Below are 23,273 nucleotides of genomic sequence, written 5' to 3' on the forward strand. Positions count from 1 at the left end.
GACAACAGAGTTAGGGACGGAGACCCGACCTGGGGAAGGAGTCGTGAAGGAGAAGTTTCCAAACAGTAGGCGACCCTCTCACAGGCAGGTCTGTGGGGAGTTTTGGAATCTCAGAGGACAACATAACTGGGAGGAATAAAAAAAAAAAAAAAGCCCACAGAATAGGCACCTAACCGCAACTCCCAACAGAGAAGTAGCCCAGACGCTCGCATCTGCCACCAGCCAGCAGGGACTGGACAGGGAGGCGTGGGTGGCATCATCAATTCTTAGGGTAAGGACCAGGCCTGAATGCCCTGCGGACAATCTGAGGGAGCTAATGTGAGATAGCAGCCCAAACTGCGGGAGTGCCAGAGAGGAAAAAAAGAGAGAGAGAGAGAGAGAGGACTTGACCTTAAAAAGGCTCTAACTCACAGCCTGGCCCACTCACAAAGGATTGAGCGAAAAACAGAGGGGAGCAAGCCGGCTGCGTCCAGGTCCCTCCCTCGCGCCTGAGGCAGAGAGGCAGGCGGGCGGCAGCCAGAGCCTGAAGGCAAGGGGCTGCTCCAATCTCAGCTCCAGAGACCAGAGACCAGCACCCTCCACCAAACTGTGAGCAGGCTCTCAGTCGCTAACCATGTCTTCCTGGGATCTTGGATGGTTGACATCTGCCAGAAGGGTCACAGCCCTATATCAACTCCCCAGAGGAGATACACGGCACACTTGAGATGATGCTCTCGCAGCGCACCCGGGAATCCAAGCGGCCAGGACTGGGGAGGTGGTTAAGACGCACGGCCCACCTGGGACAGTGCGCTCTCCAAGCACTCAGTCTGAGCTGCTCAGACCTGGGAAGGGCACAAAATGCACGCCCAACTGAGTCTGTGCCCTTGCGGAACACCTGAGAACAAGAACCTGAGCGGCTTTGACCTGGGAAGTGCGTGAAATGCAGGGCCCGCTGTGGACAGCGCCCTGCAGAGCACCCTGGAGCCTGATCAGTGTAGACCCAGAAAGCATACGCCGGTGTAAGCTGGGGCAAACCCAGTGTGGTCCATTCACTGTGGGCACTCCCCACACACGCCAGTGATGTTTGTCTGCAGTATTCCTCCCTCCCCACAATACAACTGAACAAGTGAGCCTAAATAAGTGACCACCCTCGCCCCCTCAGACACTGGAAATTAGACACCAAAGAGATTTGCAAACAGAGGAGGCCAAAATAAACAAAGAAGTGGGAACCACTCTGGAAGTGACAGGTACAGATTAAAACCTTGCAGTTAACATTGACTACATTGCCATTAAGCATTGGAGGGGGCCTATAGACCTTGAGAACAAGTACAAGCTAGAACAAGGAACTATCTGAAACCGAATTGACCCAACACTGCCCACAACAGCTCCAAAGAATTCCTAGATATATTTTTACTATTACCACTTTTTAAATTTTTTAAAATTTAAGTTCTTTATTACTTCTTTAATTTTCATTTTTATAACCTACTATTACCTTACAAAAAAAAAAAGACCCTATTTTTAAAGCAAATTTCATATATATATTTTTTATAATTTTTAGATTATTGATTTTGTGATTGATTTTGTTTTGTATTTTTAATATTGCATTCTTGAGAGTCTAAACTCTATTAATTTTTGTTTTTTGGTATTTGTTACCAATTTTGTACCTTTAAGAATCTTATCTTCAGTATCCATTTTCACTTAGGAGTGTCATTACTGGCTTGATTGCTCTCTCCCCTTTTGACTCCCTTTTCTCCCCTAGGTCACCTCTATCTCCTCCCTCCCCCTTCTCTTCTCTACTTAACTCTGTGAATCTCTCTGGTGTTCTGGGCTGTGGAGAACACTTAGGGAACTGATTGCTGGTTAGATTGGTCTCTCCCCTTTTGATTCCCCCCTTTTCTCCTCCTGGTCACTTCTATCTCTCTCCTTCCTCTTCTCTTCTCTATGTAACTCTGTGAATCTCTCTCGGTGTTCCAGACTGTGGAGAGCATATAGGGAATTGATTATTGGCTAGATTGCTCTCTCTCCTTTTGACTCCCCCTCTTCTCCTGGTCCTCCGTGAATCTCTGGGTGTCCCTCACTGTGGAGAATAGAATTGTTTCACCATTAACCTAGATGTTTTATCATCTGTATTGTATGGGTGCAGAAGTCTTGAGGCTACTGTAAGAATAAGACTGAAATCCAGAGGCAGGAGGCCTAACCTCAAAACTTGAGAACATCAGAGAACTCCTGATTCCAGGGAATATTAATAGACAAGAGCACATCCAAAAGCCTCCATACCTACACTGAAACCAAGTTCCACCCAAGAGCCAACAAGTTCCAGAGCAAGACATACCATGCTAATTCTCCAGCAAAGCTGGAATACAGCCCTGAGCATTAAAAGACAGGCTGCTCAAGGCCATATCAAACCCAGACACCCAAAATTCACTACTGGACACTTCATTGCACTCCAGAGAGAAGAGATCCAGCTCCACCCACCAGAACACAGATGCAAGCTCCCCTAACCAGGAAACCTTGACAAGCCACTAATCCAACCCCACCCACAAGGAGCAGGCTCCACAGTAAAGAGGAACCACAAACCTCCAGCCTACAGAAAGGGCACCCCAAACACAGCAATCTAAACAAAATGAAAAGGCAGAGAAATATTCAGCAGAGAAAGGAACATGATAAATGCCCACCAAACCAAACAAAAGAGGAGGAGATAGTGAGTCTACCTGAAAAAGAATTCAGAATAATGATTGTAAGGATGACCCAAAGTCTTGAAAACAAAATGGAGTTACAGATAAATAGATTAGAGACAGGATTGGGAAGATGCAAGAAATGTTTAACAAGGACCTAGAAGAAATAATGAAGAGTCAATCAATAATGAATAATGCAATAACTGGGATCAAAAACACTAGGGAATCAATAGTAGAATAACTGAGGCAGAAGATAGGATAAGTGAGGTGGAAAGTAGAATGGTGTAAATAAATGAAGCAGAGAGGAAAACAGAAAAAAGAATGAAAAGAAATAAGGACAACCTCAGAGACCTCTGGGACAATGTTAAACACCCCAACATTCGAATCATAGGAGTCCCAGAAGAAGAAGATAAAGAGAAAAGGCATAAGAAAATACTTTAAGTGGTAATAGTTAAAAAGTTCCCTAAGACTTTTTTTTCATCAAGTATGAAATTATCTCATCAAGTATTTTCTCTAAAATAGATCAGTTGGTAAAGAATCAAAGATCAGTTGGTAAAGAATCTGCCTGCAATGCAGGAGAACCTGGTTCATTTCCTGGTCAGGAAGATCCAATTGAGAAGGGATAGGCTACCCACTCCAGTATTCTTGGGCTTCCCTTGTGGCTCAGTTGGTAAAGAATCCACCTGCAATGCGGGAGACCTGGGTTTGATCCCTGGGTTGGGAAGATCCCCTGGAGAAGGGAAAGGTTACCCACTCCAGTATTCTGGCTTGGAGAATTCCATGGTCTCTACAGTCCATGGGTTCGCAAACAGTCAGACACGACTGAGTGACTTTCACTTTCACTTCATTTCACTTTCCCTAAAATGGGGAGGAAAATAGCCACCCAAGTCCAAGAAATCCAGAGAGTCCCAAACAGGTTAAGCCCAAGGCAAAACACCCCAAGACACATATTAAACTAATGAAGATCAAACACAAAGAGAAAATATTAAAAGCAGCAAGGGAAAAGCAACAAACAACACACACGGGGATCCCCATAAGGATAACAGCTGATCTTTCAATAGAAACTCTTCAGGCCAGAAGGGAATGTCAGGACATACTTAAAGTCATGGAAGAGAAAAACCTACAACCCAGATTACTATACCCAGCAAGGATCTCATTCAAATATGAAGGAGAAATCAAAAGCTTTCCAGACAGGCAAATGCTGAGAGAATTCAGCACCACCAAACCAGCTCTTCAACAAATGCTAAATGATCTTCTCTAGATAGGAAACACAGAAAAGGTTTATAAACTCAAACTCAAAACAACAAAGTAAATGGCAATGAGATCATACTTATCAATAATTACCTTAAAATGGGTTGAATGCCCCAACCAAAAGACAAAGACTGGCTGAATGGATATAAAAGCAAGACCCTTATATATGTTGCCTACAAGAGACCCACCTCAAACCAAGGGACACATACAAACTGAAAGTGAAGGGCTGGAAAAAGATATTTCACGCAGACAGAGATCAAAAGAAAGGAGAAGTAGCAGTACTCGTATCAGATAAAATAGACTTTGAAATAAAGGCTGTGAAAAGAGACAAAGAAGGACACTACATAATGATCAAAGGATCAATCCAAGAAGAAAATGTAACAATTATAAATATATATGCACCCAACATAGGAGCACCTCAATACGAAAGGCAAATGCTTAAAAGTATAAAAGGGGAAATTAACAGTAACACAATAATAATGGGAGACTTTAATACCCCAATAGAACAACCAAATAGAAAATTAGCAAGGAAACACAAACTTTAAATGATACAATGGATCAGTTAGACCTAATTGATATCTATAGGACATTTCACCCCAAAACAATGAATTGCATCTTTTTCTCAAATGCACACAGAATATTCTCTAGGATAGATCACATCCTGGGCCATAAATCTAACCTTGTTAAATTCAAAAAAACTGAAATCATTTCAAGCATCTTTTCTGATCACAATGTGGTAAGACTACATGTCAGCTACAGGAAAAAACTATTAAAAATAAAAACATATGGAGGCTAAATAACATGCTTCTGAATAACCAACAAATCATGGAAGAAACCAAAAAGGAAATCAAAATATGCATAGAAACAAATGAAAAGGAAAACATAACAACCCAAAACCTATGGGATTCAGTAAAAACAGTGCTAAGGGGAAGGTTCATAGCATTACAAGCTTACCTCAAGAAACAAGAGAAAAATCAAATAAATAACCTAAATTTACACCTAAAGCAATTAGAAAAAGAAGAAATGAAGAACCCCAGGGTTAGTAGAAGGAAAGAAATCATAAAAATTAGGGCAGAAATAAATGAAAAAGAAACAAAGGAGACTATAACAAAAATCAACAAAACTAAAAGCTGGTTCTTTGAAAAGATGTATAAAATAGACAAACCATTAGCCAGATTCAACAAGAAAAAAGAGAGAAGAACCAAATCAACAAAATTAGAAATGAAAATGGAGAAATCACAACAGACAATGCAGAAATACAAAGGATCAGAAAAGACTACTATCAGCAGCTATAATGCCAATAAAATGGACAACCTGGAAGAGATGGACAAATTCTTAGAAAAGAATAACCTTCCAAAACTGCGTCAGAAAGAAACAGAAAATCTTACAAGATCCATCACAAGCATGGAAATAGAAACTGTAATAAAAAATCACCCAACAAATAAAAATCCAGAGCCAGATGGAGTTAGAGAAGAGTTAACACCTATGCTACTCAAACTCTTCCAGAAAATTGCAGAGGAAGGTAAACTCCCAAACTCATTCAATGAGGCCACCATCACCCAAATACCATAACCAGACAAAGATGCCACACAAAAAAGAAAACTACAGGTCAATATCACTGATGAACATAGATGCAAAAGTCCTCAACAAAATTCTAGCAAACAGAATCCAACTATATACTAAAAAGATCATACATCATGACCAACTGGGCTTTATCTCAGAGATTCAAGGATTCTTCAGTATTCACAAATCAATCAATGTGATACACCACATTAACAAATTTAAGGATAAAAACCATGTGATTATCTCAGTAGATGCAGAGAAAGCCTTTGACATAATTCATTTATGATAAAAACTCTCCAGAAAGCAGGCATAGAAGGAACATATCTCAACATAATAAAAGACATATATGATAAACCCACAGCAAACATTATCCTCAATGGCAAAAAAATTGAAAGCATTTCCCCTAAAATCAGGAACAAGACAAGGGTGTCCACTCTCACCACTACATTTAACATAATTTTGGAAGTTTTAGCCACAGCAATCAGAGAAGTTAACGAAATAAAAAGGAATCCATATTGGAAAAGAAGAAGTAAAACTCTCACTTTTTGAAGATGACATGATCCTTTACATAGAAGACCCTAAAGACACCACCAGAAAATTACTAGAGCTAATCAATGAATATAGTAAATTTTCAGGATATAAAATTAATACACAGAAATCCCTTGCATTCCTAAACACTAACAATGAGAAAACATAAAGAGAAATTAAAGAAACAATCACATTCACCAATGCGATGAAAAGAATAAAATACTTATGAATAAATCTACCTAAAAAACAAAAGACATATATAGAAAACTATAAAACACTGATGAAATAAATCAAAGATGTCACAAAGAGATGGAGAAATATATCATGTTCATGGATTGGAAGAATCAATATAGTGCAAATGAGTATACTACCTAAAGCAATCTATAGATTCAATGCAACCCATATCAAGCTACCACTGGCATTTTTCACAAACTAGAATAAATAATTTCACAATTTGTATGGAAATACAAAAATTCTCAAATAGCCAAAGCAATCTTGAGTGAGAAGAATGGAGCTGGAGGAATCTATCTGTCTGACTTGAAGCTATACTACAAAGCTACAGTCATCAAGACAGTATGGTACTGGCACAAAGACAGAAATATGGATCAGTGGAACAAAATAGAAAGCCCAGAGATAAATCCACGCACCTATGGACAGCTTATCTTTGACAAAGGAGGCAAAACTATACAATGGAGAAAAGACAATCTCTTTAACAAGTGGTGCTGGGAAAACTGGTCAACTGCCTGTAAAAGAATGAAACTAGAACACTTTCTAACACCATACACAAAAATAAACTCAAAATGAATTAAAGATCTAAATGTAAGACCAGAAACTATAAAACTCCTAGAGGAAAACATAGGCAAAACACTCTCCGACATAAATCACAGCAGGATCCTCGATGACCCACCTCCCAGAGTGATTGAAATAAAAGCAAAAATAAACAAATGGGACCTAATTAAACTTAAAAACTTTTGCACAATGTAAGAAACTATAAGCAAGGTGAAAAGACAACTTCAGAGTGGGAGAAGATAATAACAAATGAAGCAACTGACAAAGAGTTAATCTCAAAAATATACAAGCAGCTCATGCAACTGAATACCAGAAAAATAAATGGCCCAATCCAAAAATGGACTAAAGAACTAAAGAGACATTTCTCCAAAGAAGACGTACAGATGACTAACAAATACATGAAAAAATGCTCAACATCACTGATCAACAGAGAAATGCAAATCAAAACCACAATGAGGTACCATCTCACGCCAGTACCATTTCAGAATGTCTGCTATCAAAAAGTCTACAAACAGTAAATGCTGGAGAGGGTGTGGAGGAAAGGGAACACTCTTACACTGTTGATGGGAATACAAACTAATAAGCCATGATGGAGAACAATGTGGAGATTCCTTAAAAAAAACTGAAAATAGAACTGCCATAAGACCCAGCAATCCCACTGCTGGGCATACACACTGAGGAAACTAGAATTGAAAGAGACTCATGTATCCTGGTGTTCCTTACAGCCCTGCTGACAATAGCTAGGACATGGAAGCAACCTAGGTGTCCATCAGCAGATGAATGGATAAGAAAGTAGTGGTACATACACAATGGAATATTATTCAGTTATTAAAAAGAACACATTTGAATCAGTTCTAATGAAGTGGATGAAACTGAAGCCTATTATACAGAGTGAATTAAGTCAGAAAGAAAAACACCAATACAGTATATTAATGCATATATATGGAATTTAGAAAGATGGTAATGATGACCCTATATGCAAGACAGCAAGAGAGACACAGATATAAAGAACAGACTTTTGGACTTGTGGGAGAAGGCGAGGATGGGATGATTTGAGAGAATAGCACTGAAACAGGTATATTACCATATGTGAAATAGATCACCTATCCAAGTTTGATGCATGAAACAGGACACTCAAAGTCAGTTCACTGGGACAACCCAGAGGGATGGGATAATCTCTTAAGCTCCTGCAATATCATGAAGGTTAGTACTATTGTTATTTGCCTAAGGGCCTTGGGTAGCCAGATTGTAACTACACTGTTGAGAGTGGGTCTCTGAGCCAGGTCAATAATGTTTTGTAGGATAGAGGTTTGTATTCACACATCTTGACCTCCTGAAGGACAAGTGATGGACGCTAACCATAGAGGCAGCCAACTAGATTTAAATGATTGAGCACCCCCACTCCCCCAAAAAACTCTGGACATCAAGACTGGGTAAGCTTCCTGACCTGGAAATACATGTAACTATTATATCAACTTTTCATGAGTTTTCTGTAGTGAATTATCAAAAATTATTAAAGGTGGTCTTGCTGCTGCTGCTAAGTCACTTCAGTCGTGTCTGACTCTGTGCGACCTCATAGACGGCAGCCCACCAGGCTCCCCCATCCCTGGGATTCTCCAGGCAAGAACACTGGAGTGGGTTGCCATTTCCTTCTCCAATGCATGAAAGTGAAAAGTGAAAGTGAAGTCTCTCAATCGTGTCTGACTCTGTGTGACCGCATGGACTGCAGCCTACCAGGCTCCTCCGTCCATGGGATTTTCCAAGCAAGGTGGTCTTAGGGACCTCCAACTGCAACTGAAGTCAGGTGTGAAGATGGTCCTGAGTGAATTTTTTTCTAACTTCACAGTTGGCTAAATTTCCTAGTCTCTAAAAGATGCTTTAAAGTAAAAGTGTTAGTTGCTCAGTCTTGTCAGACTCTTTGCAACCCTATGGACTGCAGCCCTCCAGGCTCCTTTCTCCCATGCGATTCTCCAGGCAAGAATACTGGAGTGGGTTGCCATGCCCTTCTCCAGGGGATCATGCCAACCCAGGGATAGAATTTGGGTCTTCTGCATTGCAGGCAGATTCTTTACTGTCTGAGCCACCAGGGAAGCTCAAAAGATGTTTACTTTAAGACAATAAAAATGTTTATACAAATGTGAAGGAAAGAAGTCTTTTTACCAAATCTCAAACTTTACTTTTTGTATCTACGAATTTACCACCATGAAAGATGAGATAATTAGCACTTATACCTTCTTCTTTCTTCCCACCCAATCCCCATTTTTGTTAGTTATAGATATTTCTATGTTGTCAGGATTTATATTTACATTCCATTTACAAACATAATTCAAGAGTTTTAAATCTTCTACATTTAAATGGATTCAATCAAACCTTTTACTAGAAGGTGGTTCCTTCATTTCTAAAGACTGCTTTATCTTCATATTCACCAGAATTTTTCATTTAGTGAATATAAAGCAGTAGTATATTCCTGTAAGTACATAGGAATTACATTATCTGATTTCTTAAAAGTTTGAGGATGCCACTTTTTTGCATTTGGACTTTCAGGACAACTTCGTTAAACTAGCATTCTTAGCTGAAAACATTACTTTCCCTTTGGGGGGAACTGGGTGTGATGTTTTCATTTTGAAAGATGCTTGAGCCATTTCCCATCTTCACCCTCTACTTTGTACATCTTTTGCTTTTTCTGCCTTAGTATCTGCTTATGGTTCTTCAATTTACATTCAGTAATTTCACCAGAAAATATTTTCTGATAATCATTCTGTACCATATATTCCACCCCTGAAATATGAGCTCTTTTTGCTAAACATTCAAATCTTTCTTTTCAGGAAGCTTTGTTCTATTAGGTTTCAAGTAGTTTTTTTCACTTTGAGTTTTTTTTCTGTAAGAACACAAATTAAGCACGTGTCAGATCGTTGTCTATGTTTTCATTTTATCTCTTTCATTTATTTTACATTATTATTTGCTTATTCTTTATATTGTTTGTGTGACTCCTTAATCCCATCCATCTTGCTCACTAGTAGTGTTTACAGCCTTATTTATTTTTAAGTTCTTCAATGTGATGTTTAGGTCTGTAACATTTTCATTTTTCCCTTATATTCTTCTCCTTTGGGTTGAGCATGGCTACTCATGGTTGAGTTATAACTACTGGGCATAGAAAAGGAGAAGGCAGTCTACAACTTTTATGTGGCTGCCTCTCAATTGAGCTGTCATCAAATTTTTTATATTATTTGCTGTGAAGGCATTTATGGGACACACCTCTCTTCATGCATTTAAATAAACAGGAAACGCAGCACACAAGAAGGACATTTGGGTCACAGGAACTTTGTGCTGCTGCCTCATCTTTTTCTTTTGGTTATAACATCTTACCTCTCTTTAGACGCTGACTCCTTTCTGAGAGAGTAACTGTAATCCTCCGATAGGTTTAAATTTTTGAGAGACACACTTATCAAATTTCCTGACATAATTATGAAACAATTACTGGTCTAATTTTTTTCTCATTACCTGTTATGTAATGAAACAACACACAAATGAAATGATAAAAGACTAGAATTCACATGACATTAGGAACTTTTTTCTTCCATTTCCAAACTGCCAAAAAAAAAAAATTGAAGTTTTTCCAAATATAACTGGAGACAATCATAACTTTCAGTATTATGGACATTATAACAGTCTGACAGGGACTTTAATATATTAGAAAATCACAATGAAGTCAAGCTTCATTGTATTCCTATTACATAATTACTTAGGAATGATTCAGCTTCACCAAAAATGTTTAATAATAATAGCAAATTTTTAATGGAACCAGTGCAATCCACTAAGAAAACTAACCATAAAGAATGCAGTACTTGATAATATCAGCACTTATTATTCCACCAATTATTTTGTTCACAATTCACATGAATTTCTTAAATGTCAATAAGATCTTCACAATCCCAAAGAACATACTTATAAAAATGGTTTGTACCTTCTTTAAGTTTCAGATATCAGAGCAATTAATACCAACTTTGAATCTATTTCTTTACTTTTAAAAATTACACTTTTATCTCTTTTGATACTAAATGCTTCTTTTCTACTTCTTTAAATTATTCTCTTTATCATTTCCTTCCTTTTATATTCTTTGAGTTTGTTTTAACTGTTTTTAAAAATTAACTTATGGAAATGGATATTTAGCTCATTAATTTTCAGTTATTCTTCTCTGAGTACACAAGTTTTGCAGTTTAACATTTTCATTATCATTCTGCTTAAATTATTTTCTATTTTTATTTTTCTATTATAATTTTTTCTTTGACTCATAGATATTTAGAGATGCTTCATTTTCAAATATTCAGGAAAAGATTTAGCTGTTATTTTAAACATTTCTGTCTTAATTAAACTGTTATCAGAGAACATAATCCATATATATTTGATCCTATGAAATTTGCTGGAGTTCACTAAGTGGTCCTGTAATCTTTGTGAATGTTTTGTAAATGCTTAAAAATAATGGATATTCAGCAGTTTTTAAATGCAGTGTCATTTGAAAAGACCCTGATGCTGGGAAAGATTGAGGGCAGGAGGAGAAGGGGACGACAGAGGATAAGATGGTTGGATGGCATCACCGACTCAATGGACACGGGTTTGGGTGGACTCTGGGAGCTGGTGATGGACAGGGAGGCCTGGCATGCTGCAGTTCATGGGATTGCAAAGAGTCGGACTTGACTGAGTGACTGAACTGAACTGAAATGCAGTGTCCTATATATGTTCATCAGTGCAAGTAGTTTCTTTATTGTATTATTTAATACATTATATCATTGAAAAAAATTTTTGCATATTTTATCAAAGAGATAAAATATTCTACTGTGATTCTGGATTTGCTTATTTCAAATTTTCATTTTTATTCTTTAAAAATATTATTCTTGAATATAAATTCTATTTGATAATTATTTTCTCCAAGCAAGTTGAAGGTATCTGTCCACTATATTTTGTCTTCCATGGTTGCTGTTGAGAAATCAGCTGTATTTTACTCCTAAGAAGGTAATTTCTTGGCTACTTTTAAAATGTTAGTAATATCTTGGCATAGTTTTTAAGGAAACTATATATTAGAAGCCTACATATAATTTTTGAGTGATATAAAAATGAATGACAGTAGAAATTGTGGAGGGAATTTCTTCATTTTCACAGAAAATGAAAAGAATCAAATTAATATATATCAGGAGTTATGCTTGCTGTTTATACATTTTATCATTAAATTTGAAAGCTGAACAAAAGAACTAACTATCATTATCCCCATATTACAGAGGGAAAAGATGGGAGATAGGCAAGGTTTTCATAATCTATGGCACCATGGTTTACCCAAAGGCGACTATGGTATTTATAGGAGTTCTTAATATTTTTTTTAAAAGTGATAATATTTACTATAAGTTACAGTATAAAGTCTAGAAGAGAGACTAGCAGATCTTAATATATCTCTTTTTAAAAGAAAATATTGTACTTACTTTGTGGACGAAACTCGCCCTCCCGACTGATCCAATTTTCCCAGTGTGATTCATGAAGCTAATGTTTCCTTCAGTAGCTCCATAAAACTCACAGATCTTAATATTTCCAAATCTGTCTAAGAATTCTCTCCACACATCACTGCGTGCTCCATTTCCAACTGCCACACGCACCCGATGATCCTTTTCTCCTTCCCTCTGTTAGAAGAAAACATTTTCCGCTTAATTTATTAATTCAAATTCCCAATTCTTTCTTTCATTGCTATTACTTAAATGGCAACCATCCAGAAGTAAGTTGGATATGGAAAAGAGTAAAAAAATTCATGTAAGTCTGTGGCATAACTGTGTCCCATAGCTAATGAGCTAACACTGGCCCAGAGTAATACAGCTATTATGTTCCTATATCTGGGAAAATCTCTTCCTAAATTTGAGATGCTGAAGTCTTATTTTCCCTGATATATATTTTCTTCCTTACCAGAATGGAGGTTTCTCAAAAATTTAAAAACAGAACTACCATGTGATCCAATATAATGCACCCCATGAAGATGGGGAAAAAATGGAAACAGTGACAGACTTTATTTTCTTGGGCTTCAAAATCACTGCAGACAGTGACTGCAGCCATGAAATTAAAAGATGCTTGCTCCTTGGAAGGAAAGCTTTGACAAACCTGGACAGCATTTTAAAAAGCAGAGACAAAGACACTTTGCTGACAACGGTCTATATAGTCAAAGCTATGATTTTTCCAGTAATCATGTATGGATGTGAGAGGTGGAACATAAAGAAGGCTGAGCATCGAAGAATTGATACTTTCAAACTGTGGTGCTGAAGAAGACTCCTGAGAGTCCCTTGGACAGCAAGGAGATCAAACCAGTAAATCCTAAAGGAAATCAACTCTGAATATTCATTGGAAAGACTGATGCTGAAGCTGAAGCTCCAATACTTTGGCCACCTGATAAGAAGAGCCAACTCATTAGAAAAGACACTGATGCTAGGAAAGGTTGAAGGCAAGAGGATAAGGGGGCGACACAGGATGAGATGGTTGGATGGCATCACTGACTCAATGGACACAATTCGAGGAGAGAGCGAAGGACAAGAAAGCCCCAGTCCACAGGGTCGCAAAGAGTCAGACGTGAATGAGCCACTCAACAGCAATAACAAATATTCACTGTGGCATTATTTACAAAAGCCAAGACATGGAAGATCCTAATACCCATCAACAGATAGATGAAGAAAATGTGATATAGATACACATGAATATTATTCCATCATAAAGAAGAATGAAATCTTACTAACATAGATGGACTTTGAGAGCATTATGCTAAGTGAAGTAAGTCAGACAAAGAAAGATAAATACTGTATGATCTCACATATATGTGGCATCTGAAAAACAAACAAACAGCAGCAAAAACAAAACCCTAAATAGAAAACATATTGGTGGTTGCCAGGGGCAGGATAAGGACTGGACAAAAATGGGTGAAGGGGGTCAAAATGTACAAATCTCTAGTCATAAAATAAGCAAGTCCTGAGGATGCACAACACAGCATAGTGACTATAATTAACAATACTGAATTGCATATTTGGAAGTTGCTAAGAGAATAGAAAGTGAAGTTGCTCAGTCGTGTCCGACTCTTTGTGATCCCATGGACTGCAGCCTACCAGGTTCCTCCGTCCATGGGATTTTCCAAGCAAAAATACTGGAGTGGGTTGCCATTTCCTTCTCCAGGAGATCTTCCCGACCCAGGGATTGAACCCGGAGTGCCCACATTGTAGGCAGACGCTTTACTGTCTGAGCCACCAGAGTTGACTCTGAAACAACTAGGGGTTAAGGACAAGGACCCGCCATGCAGAAGGAAGTCCAAACATAACTTCTAACTGGGTCCTTAGTATCATCAGTTCTACATTCCCAGATTCAACAACAGCAGATCATGTAATACTATGATATTTACCATTGAAAAAAATCTGCGATAAGTGGACCTTTGTAGTTCAAATCCATGCTATTCAAGGGTCACTGTAAATCTTAAAAGTTCTTATCACAAGGAAAGGAAAATTTGAAACTATGTACGCTCTTGAATGTTAATTAGACTTACACTGGTGATCAATTTGCAATACATACAATATACTGAATCATAATATTGCATACCTAAAACTAATATGTTTATGTTAATTATACCTCAATTAAAAAGCTATAGTAAGGATATAATATCAGCTTAGTCATGGTAAAACCATGATTCCCTTTGATGTACCATCATCCTTACAAAAGTAATATGAAATAACAAGAAATAATAATGTCAGCAATAATAATAAGATAGAGAACACAATGTCCCTGACACAATTAAAAATGGCCCAATGAACATTCTTTATCCCAGTTCCTTCTAAGTCTTAAAGGAGATTTTAATCTATTAACTTTAAAGAACACAGAGAATGGGAAAGGTAATTTCTCAACCTGAAAAGTGAAGAGATAAGAGGCATGTGACTAAGCAGAGTGGATAATTTTGAACTCTAAGCCTGAATTTGGGAACACAATACACACTCCAGAGTGTGTCAACAGAGCATCAAAACAAACAAAAAAACATGAGGAAGGCAGAAATCTTGGTTGCAAATTTGTTTAGGAAGCAGCTGCACTCCTAGACATCCTAATACAGACAATGTATCTGGGAGTCTGCCCTCTGCACATTGGTCAAATACTTGAGACTTACTCTCTGGAGAAGCCCAACCAGACACCATTTCAAGTGTAGGAATCTATTGAAAACAGTAGATTCAATGCAAGCCTGAATATTAAGTGGTGAGATCTCAGAGCCAAACTAATCTGCAGAGGCAGAAATCAGAATATTATTTACATCTGGTAGGACAATGACTGATTTTTGATGATACCTAGGGGAATATCTTCAAGAAGAAAATGAATAAAATTGATTAAAAATACTTGAAGTGTTATTAAATCATGTTCAGAAATTTCAGCTATACTGGAAAGTTTTGAGATGAATTAGTAACAGGCATTTAGAAAACAAAACTTTAGAAGTCAATTAGTATCAGGAATAAGAAGCTTAAAATTATTATATTTTAATTACATTGTGTGTTAGCTATGAATAAACTATATATATGACTTTTAAAATGAAAGCAACTAATCATCAACATATTTTAAAACATATTTAAAACAAAATATTTTAAAATATTAATATAATTAGATTGGTGCCACAGAGGGAGAAGAAACATACATGTGCGTGAGTGACTATATGAGTAGGAAGGGCAGCAGATGATAGATAAAACTGAAAAATCAAGAAATAGTAACATACATGTTTTATTAAGAAATATAGAAGTGGGGGCCTCCCTGGTGACTCAGTGGTAAAGAGTCCTCCTGCCAATGCAGGGAACTGGGCTAGATCCCTGATTCAGGAGGATCCCACGTGCCGCAGGGCAGCTGAGCCCCTGGGCCATGGTTATTGAGCCTGTGCTCTAGGGCCTGGGAGTTGCAACTACTGAGACCACGTGCTGCAACTACTGAACCCCAGGTGCCCGAGAGCCCGTGTTCCACAAGAGAAGCCGCTGAGATGAGAAGCCCATCTACCACAACTAGAGAGCATCCCCTGCTTGCCACAACTAGAGAAAAGCCTGTGCAGCAATGGAGACCCAGCACAGCCAAAAATAAATAAATAAATAAAATTATTAAAAAAAAGAAGAAGAAATATGGAAGTAAATAATAACCAAATTATCTTAAAATAATTAAATATATTTACCTCTAGAGATCAAGTATTGACAGCATTGGGTACCATTTTCTCTTGAGAGTACTATCTGATTTTTTAAAAAATTGTAAAAGGACTAGTTTAATAAAATAAAAATCAAATTAAAAAAATAAAATAAGAGCCAAGGGCTGTGGATACATCAGAATCTGACTTGCTGATTTCCTTAGGCCTTTAAACTCTTACGGTAAATATTCCACTGAGAGAGAAACAAAACAAAATGAATAAACAAACAAAATTGTCACTCAATCACAGTAGCTTCTTCCAAGACAGAGGATTCTTCTCTACCACTAAATACAACGAGGAGCAATTCTGTCCTGGTTCCTCCTCCCATGGGCATGTCCAATACTGCCCACCTGGCATGGAACCAGCTCAAGGATTTTTCACTGCCATCTTCATATATAAAATAGTAGTCCTGCAAATCTTAGGATTTATTCTGCTTTAACAGAGAAGGATCTTTTGTACGGCATGACTCCTGGCTGCTTTTCAGGTAAGAGACGAGTTTTAGCAAGTATCATTAATTATAAAATGAACAGGCACACTCTGGAAAACCTGTAAGAAGGTTGTCTGCAAACCCAATTACACAGATTTTAACCTGTGTGGTCTATACCTATATAAGCTTACTATTAATAAATAAGAATATTCATTCAGAGTCATTCAATGATATAGAAAATAAAATCACCAAAACTAGGATAAGGCTTTTGTCTAGAAATATTAAATTCATGTATTTAACTCTTCAGATATGTATTTATTTAAAGTGTTTAAATATTTATTCTATTTTTCTTTCCTTTAAAAGAAAACCCAGAAGATCATGCTTTGAGGGGTATGAAGAAAGGTCAACAGATTCATTATTTAGTGTTGTGGGGAAAAAGAGAATGAATATTTCTTCTGTTGTTGGTACGCATATACTCCTAAGAGTAAAATACAAATGACATAATTAATATAAGGTATATAAATTAGAGTTATTTTACAGTTTATTGAGATATAATCTAAAGTTTCAATGACATTATTCAGATTTTGTTTATCTGATGAAAATCATGAGCATGGAAATATACAAATAAAAATAATATGATTCTCTTATTTATAATAATGATATAAAAATACATGAAGCTCTGGAGCAAGACCAAACTATATAATTATATTTGACATACACCCACACAAAATCACATATATACATCTATATGGAGAGGTGAGGGGAGAAGAGAAACAGAGGCTTTTAAAAGACTAGTTTACACAGGAGTGGAGACTTTACTTGAAAGATACATAATACCCAGGGAGATGTTATCATAAATGCCATCAAGATGTTATCAAGGGTTACCTGGGGCTAATTCCAGCCTACTTCCTCTTTTAGTCAATAAAGTTTTATTAGGACAGAATTATACCCATTTATTTGAATTGTCTACTCTGCTTTTGCAATACAGATGCAGAACTAAGTAGTTGTGCCAGACAGCATAATCCACAAATCCTAAAATAATTACTAATCTGGTGCTTTATGCAAAAAGCTTATTGACCTCTGCCCTAAATTATACACAAAATGAGAAAAGCAACAATTTAATATTAACACATAGCAGACACCACCTGGTAAACTGGACAACACACTGGTGCTACAAATTAGTTCAAGTTTTTTCATCCAGATTCATTTTGTGTTTTCTTCCTAAAAGAAGGGCTTTATCTTATCGGAAATAAAGGGGAGTTGGTTTTATTGTAAAGCAGGTGAAGAGTTTCTTATGTATACAAGCACATTGGTTGGTGGGCAAAAGGTTGTTCAGATGAGCCTTAAAAAAAACCTACCCACCTAGTGATGTTAGGAAGCTCTCCTGGTGACCCTGCAAGATGACTAGAAACCAAGGGAAGGTATCAAGCAAAGCCTGAGGTAATAACAACAGTAAGCTGTCACCACTGGCATGATGGCCTGAGAGTTTTGCAGCAGATAGCAGCTGAGGTCCAGATAAAAGACGCTAAGAGGAGGAACCCACTATATGGTCAGAGAAATGATAAAGGAGGGTCAGCAAAAAGACAAATGTGCGGAAGAAAAAATTATCAAGATTGGTAAAGGGAGACTTCAAGCATACCCTGGCATATATGAAAATTGAGACTCTTGAGAGTCCCTTGGACTGTAAGGAGATCAAATCAGTCAATCCTAAAGGAAATCAGCCGTGAATATTCATTGGAAGGACTGATGCTGAAGCTTAAGCTCCAATACTTTGGCCACCTGATGCTAAGAACTGACTTATTGGAAACGACCCTGATGCTGGGAAAGATTGAAGGCAGGAGGAGAAGGGGATGACAGAGGACGAGATGGTTGGATGGCATCACCAACTCGATGGACATGAGTTTGAGCAAGCTCTGGGAGTTGGTGAGGGATAGGGAAGCCTGGCATGCTGCAGTCCATAGGGTCACAAAGAGTCAGACACAACTGAGTGACTGAACTGAACTGATATGGAAATTGAGAGCAGGGTCTGAGGTTGTGAATTACACCTAATCTCTTGTGTGTCCTTTTTGAAGGTGATTTGTGAAATCAGTGGTAAATCATCTAAAATGCAACCAAATCTTCATAATGCATGCGTGCCAAGTCGCTTCAGTTGTGTCTGACTCTTTGTTGCAACCCCATGACTATAGCCCACCAGGCTCTTCTATCCATGGGATTCTCCAGGAAAGAATACAGGAATGGGCTGCCATGCCCTCCTCCAAGGGATCTTCCCGACCCAGGGGTTGAACCCTTGTCCTTCACATCTGGCAGGCAGGTTCTTTACCACTAGCATCACCTGGGAAGTCTCAATCTTCCTAACACCCATCTGTAATTTAAAGAAGTTCCTCTCTGTCTGAAAGTCTCTTAAAGATTTCTTTTAGGAAAAATTACAATTCCTTTCACTTCTTCCTGAGTTATGAGGTTACTACCTAAATGTCACTGGATATCTAGGCTGTGTTGGGAACAGGATGAGGAGAGCATGTGTAAATATAAGCACAGTTAAATGAACAAATGAACATATAGCACCTACATAGGCACATACACAAAAGAAAGACACAGAGTGGCAGAGACCAAGAGACAGATGGAAAGAGGAAAGGCAGAGAGTAAAAGTTAGAGAGAGAGAGAGAATTTAAAAAAAAAGAAAGAAACAGAGTGAAATAGAGCAATACAGAAACACAGACTCAGTGACATATGCAGAGGCAGAAAGAGACCCATCTGCATGTGAGAGAAACACAGAGACACTCAGAGAGTTGAAGACACACACATACACACACGTGTGCATGCAGGGATGTAAAGTGAGACACACTCACAGAGCACAGAGATCCACAACACAAAGAGAGTGAGAGAGAGTGACAGAGACGCATGCGCACAGAGGGATGTTTTCTTTCTCACACACACACATGCACACACACACAAAGCCAAAAAAAAAAAAAAGATATAAACGAGACACAGATATCCTGGAAGACAGAGAAAAGCACGTACACAGAGACGCACAGCTGCACACAGAGGCATCAATGTGGAGGCACACAGAACGAGACACATTCAAACAAAGAGACTTACGATCAGAAACCAAGACAGAGAGAGTCCAAGAAAGAGAGCAAAGCAGAAATCTGGACGGTATGGGACGGGAACAAAAGACAAGCCTGCAGTCATGTCAGAAGAAGCAAGGGAGTGTGTCTGTACCCTGTGACCAGGTTATTTTATTATCTCATTTTAATCACCATGACAACTCTATGAAATAAGCATTATCCCCATTTGGCACATTGGAAGAATGAAGTTCAGGTCCAAAGTCAAACATCAAATAAACAGAGATAGAATGTGAACTCATCAAAGCCTAGGTGCTCTGTGGGCAGAAAGGGAAGGAAGGAAGGAGGAATGGACAGAAAGAAAGAAAGAAGGGGAGCAGGGAGAAAACCAGCTCAAAACACCTCAATATCTCCTGCTCTATTTTCCTAAGCCTTTCCCCATGATTTTAGTAATAGAAAACAGTTGAAACCTGGGTGTCTGGGCTTCCCAGGTGGCTTAGTGGTAAAGAATCTGCCTGCCAATGCAGGAGACACGAGTTTGATCCCTGATCTGGAAGATCCCACATGCCGTGGAGAAACTATGCCCATGTGCCACCACTATTGAGACTGTGCTCTAGAGCCTGGGAGCCCAAACTGCTGAAGCCTGCAGCAGCCTGTGGTCCGCAGCAAGAGAAGCCACTGCAGCGAGAAGCCCTCTTACCACAACTAGAGACTAGGCCCCGCTCTCCACAACTAGAGAATAGCCCTCGCCTCAACAAAGACCAAGCACAGCCAAAAATAAATAAACACACAAAACTATTTAGCAATATAAATACACAGAAAAACTACAAAAAAGATCTTCACGACCCAGATAGTCACAACGGTGTGATCACTCACCTAGAACCAGACATCCTGGAATGTGAAGTCAAGTAGGCCTTAGAAAGCATCACTATGAACAAAGCTAGTGGATGTGATGGAATTCCAGTTGAGCTATTTCAAATCCTGAAAGATGATGCTGTGAAAGTGCTGCACTCAATATGCCAGCAAATCTGGAAAACTCAGCAGTGGCCACAGGACTGGAAAAGGTCTGTTTTCATTCCAATCCATAAGAAAGGCAATCCCAAAGAATGCTCAAACCACTGCACAATTGCACTCATCTCCCACGCTAGTAAAGTAATGCTCAAAATTCTCCAAGCCAGGCTTCAGCAATACGTGAACCGTGAACTTCAAGATGTTCAAGCTGGTTTTAGAAAAGGCAGAGGAACCAGAGATCAAATTGCCAATATCTGCTGGATCATCGAAAAAGCAAGAGAGTTCCAGAAAAATATCTATTTCTGTTTTATTGTGTACACCAAAGTCTTCGACTGTGTGGATCACAATAAACTGTGGGAAATTCTGAAAGAGATGGGAATACCAGACCACCTGATCTGCCTCTTGAGAAACCTGTATGCAGGTCAGGAAGCAACAGCTAGAACTGGACATGGAACAACAGACTGGTTCCAAATAGGAAAAGGAGTCCGTCAAGGCTTATTTAAGGCTTATTGTCACCCTGCTTATTTAACTTATATGCAGAGTACATCATGAGAAATGCTGGGCTGGATGAAGCACAAGCTGGAATCAAGATTGCCGAGAGAAATATCAATAACCTCAGATATGCAGATGACACCACTCTTATGGCAGAAAGTGAAGAGGGATTAAAAAGCCTCTTTTTTTTTTTTATTAGTTGGAGGCTAATTACTTCACAACATTTCAGTGGGTTTTGTCATACATTGATATGAATCAGCCATAGAGTTACACGTATTCCCCATCCCGATCCTCTTGATGAAAGTGAAAGATGAGAGTGAAAAAGCTGGCTTAAAGCTTAACATTCAGAAAACTAAGATCATGGCATCTGGTCCCATCACCTCATGGGAAATAGATGGGGAAACAGTGTCAGACTTTATTTTTGGGGGCTCCAAAATCACTGCAGATGGTGATTGCAGCCATGAAATTAAAAGATGCTTACTCCTTGGAAGGAAAGTTATGATCAACCTAGACAGCATATTAAAAAGCAGAGACATTACTTTGCCAACAAAGATCTGTCTGGCCAAGGCTATGGTTTTTGCAGTAGTCATGCATGGACTGTGAAGAAAGCTGAGCACCAAAAAATTGATGCTTTCGAACTGTGGTGTTGGAGAAGACTCTTGAGAGTCCCTTGAACTGCAAGGAGATCCAACCAGTCCATCCTAAAGGAGATCTGTCTTGGGTGTTCATTGGAAGGACTGATGCTAAAGCTGAGACTCCAGTACTTTGGCCACCTCATGCGAAGAGTTGACTCATTGGAAAAGACCCTGATGCTGGGAGGGATTGGGGGCAGGAGGAGGAGGGGACGACAGAGGATGAGCTGGCTGGATGGCATCACCAACTCGATGGGCATGGATTTGGGTAGACTCTGGGAGTTGGTGATGGACAGGGAGGCCTGGTGTGCTGCGATTCATGGGGTCACAAAGAGTCGGACATGACTGAGTGACTGAACTGAACTGAACTGAAAACTAGTAGTAATGAAAAAAGAAAACTCTAATTTAGCATTAAGGCCTCAAGTGTTTACACACTGGTGCATACACAGAATAAACCACTTCGTTGTACACAGAACAGACACATTTTATCCCATTTGAAATTTAAGAGAGAACTTGCTCAATGTGTCAGAACTTTCCATGCCAACATTCCAGGTTCACAGTTTTCAGCAGATGGTTTCCCTCTGGCTTTCAGTGCCACACATCACAACGATGTGCCCATAGCAGTGGAGGAGTCACAGTAATTTGCACCAAGGCTCTTGTTTCTTCAAAATATCCTCTGGGAGCTGTTTTCCAGGAGGGTCTGTTGAGCTTCTGTATTTGAGGGAGTGGCTGAACTGCAGTTACCTCCTACCCAGTCACAGATTTATACCTGTGCTGAAATATGCAGGTCTCTAACAATGCCTCTTAGAAACAAAGCCTCCTTCTTCCAGATCATGTGCTTATTCCTATTCAGTGAATCTACAACACAGCCAGGCTGAATAGCCTCTTTATATACCTGTGAAAAGTGAAACTCTGGAGGTTCTGCTTTAATATAGGTAATTTTGTGTATCAACAGGAAACAAAGACTGTTGATAGATGGAGAGGGAAAAAAAAAAAACAAACCCCAACAACTCACAGTGAAAACAAAGGGGCAAATCTTTTCTGCCTTTTAGCCCTGGATAAGCAGTGACTTAAGGCACAAAACAAAAGTATGTTGTAATTCGTAAAGGATCATCAAGAACATACAATGACATGTGTTAGGGATTACGATTTTTCCATCTTGATTCTATTTAACAGAAGACCTCTTTTCTCTGAAACCCACTGTAATCACACATGTACAAGTACCACACCCACACAGTCCTGTAATAAGAAAATGACCATAACATTCCAATAGTTTGCTTCTTTCATGGACACTCTACTACTACACACTGGAAAAATACAGACAGCAAGCCCAGTGGGTGTCACAGAACAGGGACAAAGAAACTTAAATTCAAACGGGGTATGAAAGAATCCTGTTGACAAGAAAACAGGCACAAAAGAGCAGATTTTATACTGAAGCAGGAAAGGAATGGTGGAGGGGAGAGGCCAGGGGACTTTTTCAAGAATGGACCTAAGAGGATTTGAAAGAGGAGTCCCCTATTGCTTAGGAGTCCCTTAAGACAGTATAGGCTCAGTTGCCCCTAAAAGTCATGGTCAAGCTGTCTTGGAAAGGTCTGGGTATGGGCAAGCCACGATATCAGAGATGACAGTCATCAGTTCAACAAACCAATCTAAGTC

General features: G+C 38.7%; 1 protein-coding gene across 1 annotated transcript in view; it reads right to left on the reverse strand.

The window, feature by feature from the left end:
- Window positions 1-23,273, reverse strand: part of SLC27A6 (solute carrier family 27 member 6) — a 72,598-nt gene that overhangs the window by 17,140 nt on the left and 32,185 nt on the right. The window contains exon 5 of the mRNA XM_065918174.1: window positions 12,257-12,451. Coding sequence (XP_065774246.1) covers window positions 12,257-12,451 — 195 coding nt within the window. The remainder of the gene's footprint in view (window positions 1-12,256; window positions 12,452-23,273) is intronic.

Source organism: Muntiacus reevesi, chromosome 1 (genome assembly GCF_963930625.1).
Source record: "Muntiacus reevesi chromosome 1, mMunRee1.1, whole genome shotgun sequence".
NCBI classification, from domain to species: domain Eukaryota; kingdom Metazoa; phylum Chordata; class Mammalia; order Artiodactyla; family Cervidae; genus Muntiacus; species Muntiacus reevesi.